This window comes from Phascolarctos cinereus, unplaced genomic scaffold, assembly GCF_003287225.1.
Source record: "Phascolarctos cinereus isolate Bilbo 61053 unplaced genomic scaffold, phaCin_HiC Scaffold_726;HRSCAF=1367, whole genome shotgun sequence".
NCBI classification, from domain to species: Eukaryota; Metazoa; Chordata; class Mammalia; order Diprotodontia; family Phascolarctidae; genus Phascolarctos; species Phascolarctos cinereus.
The window spans coordinates 118,218,057-118,234,563 of NW_027556098.1; the positions used below are offsets into that span (position 1 = coordinate 118,218,057).

The 16,507-nt window shown below is 40.6% G+C and overlaps 1 protein-coding gene across 2 annotated transcripts in view; it reads right to left on the reverse strand.

Annotated features, from left to right (window-relative positions):
- Positions 1-16,507, reverse strand: part of HEG1 (heart development protein with EGF like domains 1) — a 125,093-nt gene that overhangs the window by 64,967 nt on the left and 43,619 nt on the right. For both annotated transcript variants that reach the window (XR_002324410.2, XM_020985998.2), the window contains exons 2-6: positions 16,102-16,395; positions 12,177-12,500; positions 6,797-7,138; positions 5,052-5,393; positions 114-383 (exon numbers count right to left, since the gene is read on the reverse strand). Coding sequence is in view for 1 of the 2 variants with exons in the window: in XM_020985998.2 (XP_020841657.1) it covers positions 114-383; positions 5,052-5,393; positions 6,797-7,138; positions 12,177-12,500; positions 16,102-16,395 (1,572 nt within the window). In the remaining variant the exon portion in view is untranslated. The remainder of the gene's footprint in view (positions 1-113; positions 384-5,051; positions 5,394-6,796; positions 7,139-12,176; positions 12,501-16,101; positions 16,396-16,507) is intronic.

Sequence of the window (16,507 nt, forward strand, 5' to 3'; positions counted from 1 at the left end):
AAGTGCTTCACAAGCATTACAGTGTTAAATAAATGGTAGTTATTCTAGAACCATGTACAAATCAAACAGGGCGGAGAAATGTGGAGGCAATGATCCTGGAGAAGACAGCTTACCGTCTTGGGTCTGCAATGTGTCTGACGAAGCTGAGACAGAGTCAGTGGTGTCTGTGACTCCCAAGTGAGGAATGGTGCCCTCTGTGCCACGGAGAAGCATTGTGAAGTGCTCCTCTCCATCAGAAGGCAGGCTGCTATTGGTAAGAGATCGCAATGTCCTCTCTCCATTCCTAGATGAAGTAGCTGAGGTGTCTGGACTGGGATGAAGAAAACTGGAAGTACTTTCTTCTGAATCTGACCTTCTCCCCAGCTCATGGTTCCCTTCAGTGTCTAGAATGGGAATCAAAGAGGAGTGAGATAAACTTAGGAAACAATAGTATTTAACTCTGAAAGCTGGCAATGAATACCCTTGTGTGGAGCGTTCTAGGTATTTACACAGGGTTTTCATTGGAAGTTAGCTTTGTGGAAAACCAAAATGAACATTGCAAAGGAGAAATCAGTAGTCAAAACCTTTGAAGTTAATAGGTTTATAGGCTTGAAAACTTTGGGCTGAACCAGATCAAGGGTTCTTAACCAGAGTCCACAGACGACCCCCCCCCCGGCCAAAGGATCTATGGATAGATTGCGGGAGACCCATGGACTTGAATGGGAAGAACATTATATCTTTTCACTTAACCTCTGATCAAAATTTAGTGTTTCCAATTGGGACCCTAATGCACTGTTGGTGGAGTTGTGAACTGATCCAATTATTCAGGAGAGCAATTTGAACTATGCCCAAAGGGCTATACAACTGTGCATAAACTTTGACCCAGCAATACCACTGCTAGATCTGTATGCCAAAGAGATAAAAGGAAAAGGACCTATATGTACAAAAATATTTATAGCAGCTCTTTTGTGGTGGCAAAGAATTGAAAACTGAGGGGATAAGCATCAATTGGGGAATGGCTGAACAAGTTGTGGTATATGATTGTGATGGAATGCTATTGTGCTATAAGAAATGACGAGCAGGATGTTTTCCAAAAAAACTGGAAAGACTTAAAAGAATTGAAACAAAGTAAGGTGAGCAGAAACAGGAGACCATCACACATAGTAACAGTAATATTGTACAACGATCAAAGCCTTGTATAAGCAAGAATGACTTGCTATTCTCAGCAATACAATGACCTAACACAATTCCAAAGGACTCATGGTAAAGAATGCTATCTACTTCCAGAGAAAGAAAGGATGGAGTCTGAATGCAGATCAAATCATATTATTCTTTACTTTCTTTATTTTTCTTGGGGTTTTTTTGCTCTGTGTTTTCTTCACAAAGTGATTGATATCAAAATATATTTTACACATCTATGACCTATATCAAATTGCTTGCTGTCTCAGAGAAAGAGAAGGGGAAGGAGAGAGGGAGAGAATTTGGAATTTAAAATCTTAAAAATGAATGTTAAAAAATTTTACTTGTAATTAGAAAAAATGTTTTTTTAAAAGATATATTAATATGGTTCAATGTAAAGAACAATTTACTCAGAAGAGGCAGGGAAAACACTTCCTGGTGGGGCTGGTAATTTATGAAATCACCTACTCAGGGCTGCTTATCTCTCAAGGAATCATTATTCCTTTGGTTGAACACTTCAGTAAGAAATGGGTGCCTGGCTTGGAATTAGTTACGCTTACGGTGCTAAGGGGTATGTGTGGGTATGAGGGCAGGGACATGTTGCAAACAAATATCTCCCTCTCTAATTTATTTAGGACATTATATAGTAGCTGGCAGCTGGCACAGTGGATAGAGTGCCAGCCAGGCCTTTCCAGTCAGGAAAACTCATCTTCCTGAGTTCAAATCTGGCCACAGATTTGGCTGTGTGACCCTGGGCAAATCACTTAACCCTGTGTGCCTCAGTTTCCTCATATGAAAAATGAACTGGAGAACGAAAGAACCACTCCAGTATCTTGGCCAAGAAAACCCCAGATTGGGTCACCAAGAGTCAGGCATGACTGAAAACAACTGAACAACAACAACAAAATAGTAGCTACTGGGTCCAGAGGGATGGAAATTTACCAAATGTAAAGGCAGGCGTCTTCTGCTGGGCATGGCCTGCAGTCACAGTTCTGGAGCTGTGATTTCACTGCTCTAGGGAACTCTTCAGTGAGGAAGTCACCTCTTCCAATACAGGTTAGCACCTGCACCCCAACTCGCTCTTGGAGTCCTTCCTGGGGCACTAAGAGAGGTGGCTATGTATGGGAATAACCGTCCAGGAAATGGAGATGCCAGAAACAGATGAGGCACAGAACACTGGAGGTCTTACATGTAATTCCTGGGAATTTTTGATAACAAGGAAGCTCTGGTGATTGTACAGTTTGAAATGCTATTTTTATCATACTTGTTTTTTTTTTATAAATACTACTTTTATTGTAAAAATGCAGATTTTTGTTTCCAACATTTATGTCTAAGTGAATGTTCCCATTCTACTTAAAATTACAATGAAAAATTCACTATGTTAAGGCATTTTTCAACTGATGTGGGTCAGGGCTGTCCAGTTAAATTACATAGAATCTATGTCTCTTGATGGCAAGCAAAGTTTAATTTCTATGTTTTTATTCCCACTGCCTTGTACAGAGCCTGGCCTGGCATACAGTAGGTGCTTAATGAATGCTTATTGATTGATTGATTGATTGATTGTGTCGTTCAGTGGTCAAACAAAATGCTCACCCAGGGACACACAAGCAAGGAGGGATTAGAGCTAATGATAATAGCCAACATTTATATGGTGTTTAAGGGTGTACAAAGTGCTTCATTTCGTTTGATCCTTACAATAACCTTTGTCAGGTAAGTGTGGTTATTATCCTCATTTAATCAGTGAGAAAACTGAGGGAGACCTGCCCAGGGCCTACGTACCCCCATAGCTACAAGTGCCTGAGGCAAGATTTCAGCTCAGGTCTTCTTGACTTGAGGTCCAGCACTCTATTCACCAAGCTGTCTAGGCTGAGACTTGATCCCAAGTCTTCTTGACACCAAGGCTGGCTCTTTATCTCCTCTACCCAGCTGCTTCTAAAGGTAGACTCTGGATATGCTAATTCAGCAGTCCTCAAACTTTCTGGTCTGAGGACCCCTTTATACTCTTAAAAATTACTGAGGACTCTTCTCCCCAAAGAGTTTTTGTTTAGGTGAATCATATCTATTGATATTGACCATATTAGAGACTAAAATGTCTCAGCATTATTATGAAAATAGTTTTGACCTTATGGATGCCCTGAAAGAGTCTCAGGGAGCCCCAGATCACACTTTGAGAACTGCTGCCCTGATTTCATGATGAGTTAAAACTGATAGACAACTTTATGTAATAGATTCTGGGATCTGGGAGGTAAGGCCAGGGAGAGAGGGCTGGGAATGGAGTGAGAGGGAAGGAGAAAGAGAAGAGGGGTGAGAGAGAGAGAGAGAGAAAGAGAGATGTAAAAGCTATTTTGGAGAGACTCAAAGGCCATAAAAGAGAATGACTGAATCAGGTTGAAGGGTGGCTGCAATGCCAACTAGCTGACCAGCGGGAGGACAGTGAAAAAAGCCTTAGGAGCAGAAAACCACCACTCAGCAAATTTCTGCAGGTAGAGAACCAGGGCCCAGGGAGCTGAGATTTGACTGTGCAGTGCTGGGAAGAATCCAAGAAAACCTCCAATCTGGGTTTAGGAGTCTGAAGAGGTAGCAGCTTTGACCTGAAACAGAGGCCGTGGGTGTGAAACTTCTGCCCCTAAAGGGCAAGAGGCACAAGGAATGAGCAAGCCAGTGTTAGGGGCAAAACAGACACACATGGGGGAGCTTTGAGCTAACTTCTGGTAAAGCTGCTTTCAGTCAATTATCAATCAACCAGCTAGCATTTACTAAGGACCTCCTATGTGCCAGGCACTGTGCTAGATGCTGGGGATGAAGCATGATCCCTCAAGGCATCATGGTAAAGGGTGCTGACTTTAAAGTCAGAAGACCTGGGTTCAAATCCTGCTTCTCTTACTAACTCTCTAGCTTTTTGAAAGTTACCTAACCTCTCAGTGCTCTGTGCAATTTTCATAAGTTTGCAGAGAAAGTGCCAACCTGCACTGGTAGAGAGGCTTTCCTCACCTGGAAGTACCCTATGCGAGTGAGATCACAAGTTCAATATGATGCCCTATACTCTGATTTGTACTGATGAACATGCTAGAAAACACAGTTTGGTTGCCATACAAACAAAAAGGAAGAAAAATGTCAGGGTTGGTAATAAGGGTGTTTCTTGAGAAATGATTAGAAGTCTTCAACTTTTTTGTTTTCACTCCAAAGCTTTGAGATCACAAAGAGAAGGGGTCTCAGGTGAGGAGGAGCACTGCCTATGAAGACCATGACCAAGAAGGGTAGGGGGCACTGGGACATAGAGAGAGTGGTGGAGAGAGGACCCGGCAAGAGGAACCTTCTTAGAGATCTACCAAACAAGGTATTTATTAGACGATTGTCTTGTACTGGTGGGAATCACTGACTAAGAGACACGCAGATGACTGGCCAATCGGCTGGACCACTGAAAGATCTTTGTGAGCAAGGAAACATTTCATTAATCAACCAACATGCATTTATTAAGGTCTTACTTATGTACCAGGTACTGTGCTAAGCACTGAGGATACAGAGAAAGGCAAAAATAGTTCCTGCCCTCAAGTAGCTTATATTCTAGTTGGAGAGACAACATGTAAACGATTAGGAGCATACAAGATGAATACAGAATAGATGGAAAGTAACTAACACTAGCTGCTGGGAGGATCTGGAAAGGCCTCCTGAAAATGGTGGGGTTTGAATTCGGTGTTGAGTTGGTATTTTTATCCCCAGCTTCTAGAATAGTGTCGGGCAAAGAATGGATGCTGGGTTAATGCTGGTTGCTTGATTGATTTTGTAGAAAGAGCTAGGGTTTACAGAGATCAGAGTTATCCTAAATAAAACAAGCTCAGCTTTCTTTAAGTGCGTAGTTGAGAAAAAACAAGTTTTGGGAAGTGAAAACTCACATAAAGGATGTCTCTGTGATGAAGAATCCAGCGTCTCTGAGGAAGACGCTGACAAAGATCCTGTGGAAGGCTCAAGGAGATGTGCATCATCTGGATCCGTGCGACTTTCTGTCCACTGCGTGGAGAGCTGGGTCAGGACTAAAGGGTTCACAATTTCAGGATACGAAGTAGAGTTTTCCCTCACATCCACCAAAGCTCTTTGGTTGGCTGTGAACCAATGGGACATGTCCTTCCCATCTCTGGTGAAAGTCTCTAAATGGAGTCCAGCCTCAGTTTGAGTCCTAGAATTGTCATCCCCAGCATCAGCATCACTAATAGGCAACTGATGGTCTCCTTTAAAGGCTGCAAAAAAAATACAGGGAACAGATAAATCCTGCCTGCAAAAATCAGCATATTTCATTGGGTCTTCTTCAGCAGCAATACCTGGGTGAGTGAAAAATTAGCACTCACTAAGGTTTCCTTAAAAATAACTTCTTTCTCTTTCAACATATATGTATATAGGGATAAGGACCAGACCTATGATTTCATTACCATAGGGGATTCCCAGATGATAAAACTCCCTCTACCCATGCAGGTTACCATCCTCAATGAAACTTATACAAAAGCTCCCTAAGGCACTGACTAGTCACATAACTAGTAGCTGTCAGAAGTAAGACTCCAACCCCGCTCTTCCATTTTCCTGGACAGCCATCTAGACTCTAGACACTACTCCATGCTGCCTCTCATGTAGGTAAATAGGTTTGTCCATTCATTAGGGGGAAGGAGGTTCTGGACCTGTGATTTTTTTTTTTAATCACTGTGAGAAACTCCTGGTCTAGAAGCTCCCTTCACTGATGCAGGCTGAAAAGTAGGTAACTCTGTGGATGAAGCACTGGACTCATCTGAGGTCAGGAAGACCTACATTCAAATCCAACTATAGATACTTATTGGCTCTGTGACCTTGGACATGTCACTTACTTTGTGTTTCCTTATCTGTAAAATTGTAATTGGGGCTAATAATAACATCTATTTCCCAGTATTGTTATAAGAATAGAATGAGATAATATTTATAAAGCACTTTAGCAATCCTTGAAGAGTTATACAAATGGCACTTATTATTATTTATAATGCTAGCTGCCCAGGCACTGAAAGGTTAGACTTGTCCATAGTCACACAGCTAGTATGTGTCAGAGGCAAGGCTTGAACCCTGGTCTGCTCACTCCAGGGTTTGCCTTCTTAGCTACTATGCCATACTGTCTTGGGGGAAGGGGGGGGAGAAAAAAAGGAAAAAAAAGGAAATTTACATGATAATTTTGTTGTCTATTTAGAGAGAATAGCAAGTTGTACAGGGTAGATTTGCGGTTTCATGTACAACGATCTTTTTTGTTGTACTGGGCTATGATAATGCTTGTTTTGTTCTGTGAACTGAAAATAAAAGAAATTTAAAAAAATCTACAGCATATGTATATACAGTATATATATTTATGTGTGTATATACATATAAATGTACAGATGTATATGTGTGTGTGTAAATACACACACATATATGCATATACATATATACACACACACATATATATGTGCATACACACACACACACACACACTATTGAATAGAAAGCTGGCTCAAGAAATCCTGGTCCAAATGCTGTCTCTGACATACGTCAGCTGTAGGACCATGGAGATACCTTGTCCTATTTATTACCAAAATATCAATTCAGTTGGATTTGACTTTGCTCTACAACATGTGGTGAATCAGGCACTCACTTGAGGAATCATTTTGTAAAGACAGAGCAGAGGTCCTGGAAGAAGGATGTTCAAATGTGTCATCTGTTGAAGGCTCGATGGATTTTGCATCACTCGGTTTCCTTGTCACTGTACTTTTTCTTCTGGCCTCCCCTAAGGAAGATGAGGCATGGGTTGATGCTGAAGAGTTGGCCATTCTGGAATACTTGGTTGAGCCTTCTGGTCCATTTACCAACCAACTTCTATTAGCTGAAGTCTTTGAGGCATCTTGGATGAATGTGGTAGAAATGTTTGTCCTGTCTGTTTGACTGGCCAAAGCATTTAAAGCAATTGAGTTCCTAGCTTCTGTCCTAATTTTGGGGGCTGAAATAGAAGGAAAATTCATTGAATAATAATAGCTTCCAGGGGCAGCTAGGTGGCACAGTAGATAGAGCACTGGCCCTGAAGTCAAGAGGACCTGAGTTCAAATCCGACCTCAGACTAAACACTTGACACTTACTAGCTATGTGACCCTAGGCAAGTCACTTAACCCCAACTGCCTAAAAAAAAAATAATAATAATAATAGCTACCATTTATTTGACTCTTTACAGTTGGCAAAGCACTTGCCATATATTAGCTCATTTGATCCTCACAACAACTGTGGGAGGTAGGCCCACTTATTATTCCCATTTTACAGATGAGGAAACAAAGGCAAACAGTGGTTAAGTGACTTGGCCAAGGTCATACAGCTAGTAAGTATGAGGCTGGATTTGAACTCACATCTTCCTGACTCCAAGTGCAATATTCTTCTCACTATGCCACCTAACTTCCTCATTCATTCAGCAAATATTTATTAAGCATCTACTATGTGTAACCACATTCTGAGAGTTCATTGTAGTGTAGAGACTGAGTTCTCACAGGACATGCTGATGAACACAAGCATTAGCAAGTCTTCCCAAGATGGAAGGGCTCAGAGTAGGACTTCACAATGACCACTTATCCAAAGCCCAGCCTTGCCATATGCAGAGGGACCCATGACCAAAAGGTAGCTTCTTTTTTGTCAGAGTGATCAATGAACATAATCTATCAAGACAGTCGGAGAAACTGATATCTGTGTCATTGGAGGGACTAAACCATACCAAAGAAATAAAAAAAAAATCTCTTGAAGCATTTTAATAAATCCAAGACCCTATGTCTGGCCAGACAAAGAAGATATGGTGCTTGCCCTCGAAAAGAATACAATCGAACAAGAAAAAACAAGACCTATGCAATTAATGACCATAATACAAAAGATAAGATATAAATCTGTTGTTCAGTCATGTCTGGCTCTTTGTGACCCCATCTGGGGCTTTCTTGGCAGAGACACTGAAGAGCTTTGTCATTTCCTTCTCTAGCTAAATTTACAAATGGGGAAACTGAGGCAAATAGGGTTAAGTAACTTGTCCAGGGTCACACAGCTAGAACATGTCTGAGGCCAGATTTTAACTCAGGAAGATGAGTCTTCCTGAAGCCAAACCCAGTACTCTATCTATCCACTGCGCCACTTACCTGCCCTCTATGATAGCTTAGGGTAGGGACGGGGAACTTGCGGTCTCGAGGCCACATGTGGCTCCCCACCCCTAGCTTAGAGTTTATCAGTTATGACCCAGGAAAGGCATCTACAGTATTTATAGACAATATCAATACAATCAACAATTGTGGACAAAACTTCTAACCAAATTCAGGATGGATGTTAGAAATAGAAAGCATCATATCATTTCACACTCAAAAATATTTGGAAAATGTAGTTCAGGGGCAGGTAGGGGCTCAGTGGATAGAGCACCGGCCCTGGAGTTGGGAGGACCTTTGTTCAAATCTGCCCTCAGACACTCAACACTTTCTAGCTGTGTGACTCTGGGCAAGTCACTTAGCACTGATTGCCTTGACGAAAAAAAAAAATATGGTTGAGAGGCTCTTTGAAAAGCTAGACCTCAGGATCTAACCCTCAAAATGTCTGTGGATCATGATACTTTTTTAAAGTTCATTTTCAGTTTACAGATTTCGAGCTGAAAGGGATGTGCTCAGAGAGCATCTAATCTAATCCCTTTATCACATATGTGAGGAAAGCGCAATGCAGAGAGGTAAGGTGACTCATCAGATACTGCAGTAAATACCATATACAGCTAGGGGGCTGGACTTGGAGTCAGAAAGACCTGAGTTCAAATTCAGCCTCAGACACTTACTGAGTGACCCTGGGCAAGTCACTTCACCTCTATCTGCCTCAGTTTTCTCATATGTCAAATGGGGATAATAAGAGAACTTACCTTCCAAAGTTGGTTATGAGAATAAAATGAGATCATACTCATAAAGTGTTTTACAAGCCTACAAATGCTATAGAAATGCTAACTGTAATGAGCCAAGATTCAAACTTGGGTCCTGACTCCAAATCTAGCATTCCTCCCATTACACTAAGCTGGGGAATTTGTGTGTACGTGTGTTATGTCCCAAACTTATCAGCTTTGTCTGGATACACGGTAAAAACTATTTTAAAAGCATGCTGAATGAATGGGATCAAGGCAAACAGAAACGATGATCCCGGGATTTGTGAACTGAAGCTGAATCCAAGTACAGCTCAATAAACAAAGGCTTCCCTTCCACAGTTTAATTATAATAAGGTCGATTTTTAAATTATGGAATCAAAACAACCAGAGCATAGGAAAGAACCTTGGAAATCATCTAGTCCAAAAGATACTTATTAATAATTTACAAAGACATTCTCCTACAACGGTTGGGCCCATTGTAAGCGCTAATTATTAAGCACTTACTGGGCCAGGTAGCGCCATAGTGCACAGAGTGCCAGACCTAAAGTCAGGAAGACTCATCTTCCTGAGTTCAAATCTAGCCTCAGACATTTACTAGCTGTGTGACCTCGGGCAAGTCACTTCACCCTGTTTGCCTCAGTTTCCTCATCAGTCAAATGAGCTGGAGAAGGAAATGGCAAACCACTCCACTATGTTTGCCAAGAAAACCCCAAATGGGGTCACAGAGAGTTGGACATGACTGAAACAACTGAAGAACAAAAAACATTTAATAAATGCTTGCTAAGTAACTGTAAGGTATCAGAGAATTCTCTCTTTAACTGAGGCAGCAGAATCTGGGTCCAAGTTGTATGTAAAAGGAGCTAGCTGCTTAAACAAAATGATTACTTCAAGTAACTCAGGGGTTGCTTTTTGATTAGATGACATAAATCCAAGCTACTAGGCTCTACAGTCAGAGCACTGGAGCAAAGCAGACCTGGGTTTGAATCCTGGCTCTTGAACCTGGTCCCAGTGTGATTGTGAGCAAAACACTCCCCCTTCTTTGGGTCTCATGTGAGAACAAGGGATTTGAATTACAAGATTAATAAGGCCCCACACAGTTCCAGATGCTCTGACCTTAAGTGTTTCTCAAAACCTAGGCCAGAAGGCCACATTCCCGACCCCTTCCCCCCTTCCATACCCAGGGTCACTAGAAAGCACTCATTATTATTAATTGTTATGTTTGTTGTTCAGTTGCTTCTGTGACCCCATGTGGGATTTTCTTGGCATAGATATTGGAATGGTTTGCCATTTCCTTCTCCGGCTCCTTTTATAGATAAGGAAACTGAGGCAAAAAAGGTTAAGTGACTTGTCTAGGGTCACACAGCTAGTAAATGTCTGAGGCTAGATTTGAACTCAGAAAGATAAGTCTCTCTGATTTTAGGCCCAGCATTCTATCCACTGCACCACCTAGCTGCCCCTATAAAGTATTAAAAATAAGTGTATAAATATAGTATATATAAAATAAAATATAAAAATAGTATTTTTACTACTACTACTACCACACCACCACCATTTATATGGTGTTTGCTTTACAAAAACCATCGTATTTTATCCTCCCAACAGCCCTGGGAGTTAAGTGCTATTATCCCCTTTCTATAGATAAAGAAACTGAGACAGAGCATAGTTAACTGGCATCCTAGAGTCACAGGACTAGTAGACATCTGAGGCTAAGTTAGATTTGAACTCATGACTTCTCCCCGGCCAGCAGTGTAGCCAGTAGACCACCTAGCTGCCTAATACATGCTTCTAATATAAACACACCACGATGCCTTCCCACTAAGATATTATAAAGAGAAAAAAAGAGGAGAGGGTGTATAAGATTTCTTTTATGCCCACTGCCTGAGCTGTCCTAACCTATGGATGTGTTTATTTATAATAAGAAGGATAATAATAAGAAGAAGAATGACAATAGCTATATTAAGTAGCTATAACAAACTGTTAGTAGCTTATTAATAATGACAATAATAATAACAGCATTTATATAACATTTTAAGGTTTGCAAAGGGCTTTACAAATATCTCATTTAATTGTCATACTCTGGGAGGTAAATGCTCTTATCATCCCCATTTTGCAGATGAGGAAACTGAGGCACACAGAGATTAAAGTGACTTGCTCAGGATCACACAGCTACTAAGTGTCTGAGGTTGGATTTGAACTCAGATCTTCCTGATCACAGACCTAACTCACTACCTACCTTGGCATCTAGCAATAATGTGTGCAAAACTTGTGCAAAAACAAAAAGGGGGAATGGGAGAGGGAATGGATTTGGACTCAGGAGCCCTGGGTTCAAGTCTCAGATGCTAACTGTAAGACCTTGGGCAAGTCACTAAATCTCTTCTACAAAACAAGAAACTCATTTATTTAGCAGACACAGAGGAACCAGAGTAATATAACTTCTTTAGGTTTTATTCTAGACTCTATTCCACCTGTACTTACAAGAGTAAAATAAAAGCAGGTATAACGGAATGATCACAAAATTTGGAACCTCATGGCCTGGGTTCAAACCCCTGATCTTGTGCTTGCAACTCTTATGACCTTGGGCAAGTCACTCATTTTTCTGAGTCTAAGTTTCCTCACCTGTATAACGAGGAGGTCGGGTTGTATGAGCTCTGACGCCTCTTCCAACTAAAATCCTCTTTATCTCTAACCCTAAGATCCTATGATTCTTATTTATAAAAGACTGAATGTGTGCAAGGCATTGTGGTAGGTGTAGAGGATATGAACCTGCATCCAATCCAACCCCACCGTCCCTCTTGAAATGACACAGACTACTGCTTTGTAGTTAATACTGCTTTGCAACCAGGAGTAGGCTGAACCAACTCAAATTGGCTTACAAGAGACAATTGCTAAATTTTAGTGTTAGTATCTACACCTGGGAAATCAACAAACATTATTAATAATGGTTACATTGATTGTTTTGTTAATTGGCTTTAAAAAGTGATGGAGAAAATTGTCAATAATATAAATTAAACTTATTGGGGGTTTGAGTAATCCAAGAAAGCTTCACGGGGTCTTAAATGGAGTCTAGGAGTTAAGTCTGGAGAAGCAGTGAGGGTACTCTGAGACTACAGTAAATACTCACACGGAGACTTGGTTGAGGGAGTGGGGTAAGTTGTTGTCCTGGAGAAATGTGGCTGTGGAAGTTTTGTGTGATTTCTCCCAGAGGAGAAGATATTTGGTCCTTCAGTCTCCAATACAGAAGTTGAAGTATGCATCAAACTGGAAGGAGTAGATATTTCTGTAGATGGAATAGTTCCTTCTCTGGCTTCCATGGAAGGAGTGGTGTGTGTTAGAGACCTGAATGTCCTCTCTTTTACCCTTGTCAGGAAGTCTGAGATGGTCACAAAGGTGGCAGTCCTTCCTTCTGACTCTGAACTGTTAGATGCCTGATGGAAGCTTTCCAAGGCTGAAATATGATAAGGAAAAATTAAAATTTCAGCAGCTTACCAGAACTGCATAAATGTCATAATTAGATTTTTTTTGAAATTTTTTACTATAAACTTAATAATCACCAACAAGCACAAATGTATACAAAGAAGAACAAAAAAAGGGGATTGCATATGAAACAATAAATTTCTTTTACATATTTTTAAAAGTATATTTATTAACAAAGTAGTAACAAAATTGTCTTTTTGTACCCCTTCTGAATTTCCTTTTGTTTTCTCCTATGTATTTCTTTTTTTTTTTTTTTCATTAACTGGCTTCCAGTCATGTATGATTCGAGGCTACAGGACTCAAAATCTGAAATAACAAAAGAGCCCCCAAAGTGGCTTCTGATCCGAAAAGTTGATGACTCAGTGGGTTTTTTTAAAAAAGAAGAGAGCTGTTGATGACTCAGTAGGTCTTTTAAAAGGAGGAGAGTTTCTGGCTAGGCTCCCTCAGCTGCAGCTCTCCAGGTGATATCATGTGAGGGGTGGAGGGTGGTCCTTTTCTATCCCAGCATCCTGGAAACCCTGCCACTGCTCTCCATACAAAATATAGGGAGCTCACCAGGATATCAACCCCATCAGGATATAAATACTGCCTTACATCCTGGTGAGGTTTAAATATTAGCTTCCCAGATGATCGCAAGCATAGTGAAAAGTTTTTACTGAATTCGGTTCATCTTAAGTCTTTTAATGTGGACTCTGACTCCCCATGGTTAGCATTTCTTTGTGTACTACCTGTCTGTGGTACCGCCTGTCTCATACTCAATTGTATGTTCCAGGATTTTAGTTTCCTAATCCTTGATCCATATCCTGTATGTCAGGGGTTTGTGAACTGTTAATATCTTGATAACTGTACTTCATTATAATTGGTTTTCATTTGTAAATCCTATGTATTTTACTTTATACATTTAAAAACAATTGTGGGAAGGGGTCTATAGGCTTCATCAGACTAACAAAGGGACTCATGACACAAACACCCTTTTTTATGAGATTGTGAGATAATTGTTCTGTGAACCTTCAGCGCTGTCAGAATGTGCATTAATAGTGCCGATCACCATCCAGCCAACTCCTGTCATGCTAAAACTATATCAGTGGGCATCTAGGATTCACCTGAAGACCACAAGAGAGGAGGAATGCACTGTATTCCAAAGTGGCTCAATGTACTTTGGGAGAACAACCATTGTTTCAGAATTTTCTTACATCAAGCATAAATGTGTCTCTTTTTCAATGACTGCCCACTGCTTCTAGTTCTGTTTGGGACCAAGTGAAATTAATTCTCTCTCTTTCTCTTTCTCTGTGTGTGTGTGTGTGTGTGTGTGTGTGTATGTGTATGTGTGTGTGTCTATGTATATATATATATATCTGTCTCTCTAATTCTCTTTGTCTCTCTTGCTCTCTGTCTCTCTTTATCTCTCTCCCTCTCTCTGTCTCAGTTTCTTTCTGTCTCTGTCTCTTTCTCCCTCTCTTTCTGCTTCTCTTTCCACATATATGTATATAACATATGTTTGTATATCTATGTGTATATGTGCATATACATATATGTGCATATCTATATGTGTACATATTCATAAATGTGGAAAGAGAACAAGAACAAGACAGAAAAAGACAGAGCCTAGACTTTCAGATATGGGTAGCATGCTTTTCACCCCTTGCCTCTTCCAAATCTTCTTTTCTCTAAGACAAACACTCCCAGTTGCTTCAACTGATCCTCACCAGGCATGAAATCAAAGACCTTCACCATCCTGGTTGCCTTTTGCTGGATACTCTCCACTTTATAAATGTCCTTTCTAAACTGCGCCCTTGTCATCAGGCTACTTTCCTCACTTTCCTACAAACATGTCACATTCCTCACTCATCACTGGTCCTCTTCCAGAACAAAGGACCTACACTAACAACTCCTCATTACCACCTCCGTACCTTTATTTATGTGTCCCATCCTCCCACCTCTATTGTCATTGGATGTCTTTTCCATTCCTCTATACCCATCATTCAATGCTTTCTTGACAAAACTCTTTGTTAAAAAACCATAATTCATCAAGTTGTGTAGGTCACAGATCTTTGTGGCAATGTTCCCAGCAGCTAACATTTAAGCTGTCTTTAAGGGGAGAAAAAAAAATCACAAAACACAATCACACAAAAATCAAATAAACATTCTTGGAAACTTTCCCAGATTGTCCACACTCTCCCATCTGGTCCCTCGGAGACCAAAAGAACATGTGGCAAGATGTCTCAATGTGGTGACAGTCATATACTGTTTGTGAACTAGTGATTCCCTAAGGCCTATGCCCTCTACATAGGAGGGCTTCATCAGTTTGGAATACCCGGTTCAGTTAAGTAGCACATGGATAAAAGGGAAGCCAGAGTCAGAGATTTTACTCTATTTGAGCCAATATTCAAAAGAGATCAGTTTCATTATTAATATCTAAAAAACAAAGTGGATGAAAAATGCACATTATTGTAATCGTGACATGAAACTGGATGTGTAGCCCGTTGAGTTCATCTATCCATGTGTGTGTGTGTGTGTGTGTGTGTGTGTGTGTGTGTGTGTGTTTCAGGTAGACAATGAGTTAGATCCAAAGTTGAATAGAAAAAGAAAATCAGTTGGGATCACATTTCAGAAATGGTACAGGATTTTCAATCATCCCAGACTACTTGGTACCACAAAAACCATTCTCTTTAACACAAGAATCTTGGTTCTGTTACTTAATGGCTATGTGACTCTGTACAAGTCATTTAAACAATCAACCTCAATTTGTTATCTGTAAAATGGGGGGTAATAACAGCACCTACCTCACAAGATCATTTTAAGGATCAAATGAGAAAGTATATAAAGCACTTTTCAATCCATACAGAAATATGAGACATCACTACTTCATTATTAATGTTGTTATTGTTGTTGCTATAGGTATGTGGTTGTGAGCCATGAAACACCATGACCTCAAAAAAATCAAAATTGCAAGTGACCCAAAGGACAGGGGGAATATGCACAGTGTCTGTAAGCAGGCTACAATGCATCATTTGTGACTGCCACATAAGGAGGAGCATGAAGGACATCGTTAAGGACAAGTATGACCAAAAAAGTAAGTGTATCAAGAATGATGGACAACGGACTTTTCACATGCAGCAATGGTATACTCCAGTCATTGAAATAACAAAAGAATGGTTCCTAATACATCAGTATTGAGGAAGGACAAATTCAAATAGCTTGATGTTCCTATGATCACACCACTGAGGATGTTCCCACCAACAATGCAGATCACAACCTATCCATGTCTGTCCCTCTTGTTCCATGCTCTTCTCTAAGTTCTTCAAAGGGGAGGGGGAGGGCAGGGTTTCCATCCTCTTCACAGTTTGAGAATGTGAACGAGTATTACACAGGAGAGGAAGGAATGAAGGTATTACAATCAGCTCTGGTAGAGGGAAAACCAATATAAGATCACAGATCCACCTAAGCTTGGGTCAGTTTACTTCACTGTTTCATGGCCCTAAACCTGGAACATCTTCCCCTGCCCTTCCCCAAACCCTTCCACTCCAAGTACCATTTTTCACATAACTCAAGCATGAGTGCCATGAACATACCTGAGGAGTTTTTCAGAGAGGACAGGGCAGAAGGTATCTCTGAGAAGTGTCCAAGTGCTGGAGTAGCATTCATCCTACTGTATGAGGTTGTACTCCCTCTGGATTTTGATGTTTCCAATGCAAGAGTGGTGCTTCCTGAGGCATCCAGTGTGGTCCTGTTGTTGCTGGAATTCTGAAACTTCTCAAGATCTTTGAGAACCACAGTTGAAATGTTTTTGTAATTGAGAGAAGAGGTGGTAAAATTTTCTCTTCGAAGCTCAGAACTTTTATCTGGCTTGTGACTTTTCATGGCAGCTGAAAGAATAAGAAAATAGTTAAGCGAGTACTTTCTGTTTTCCAGAAAGTCAGTAACATGAGCCTTCAGAAAGATTACTGAAAGGAAACACTGCTCATGAGCACTGGCTAC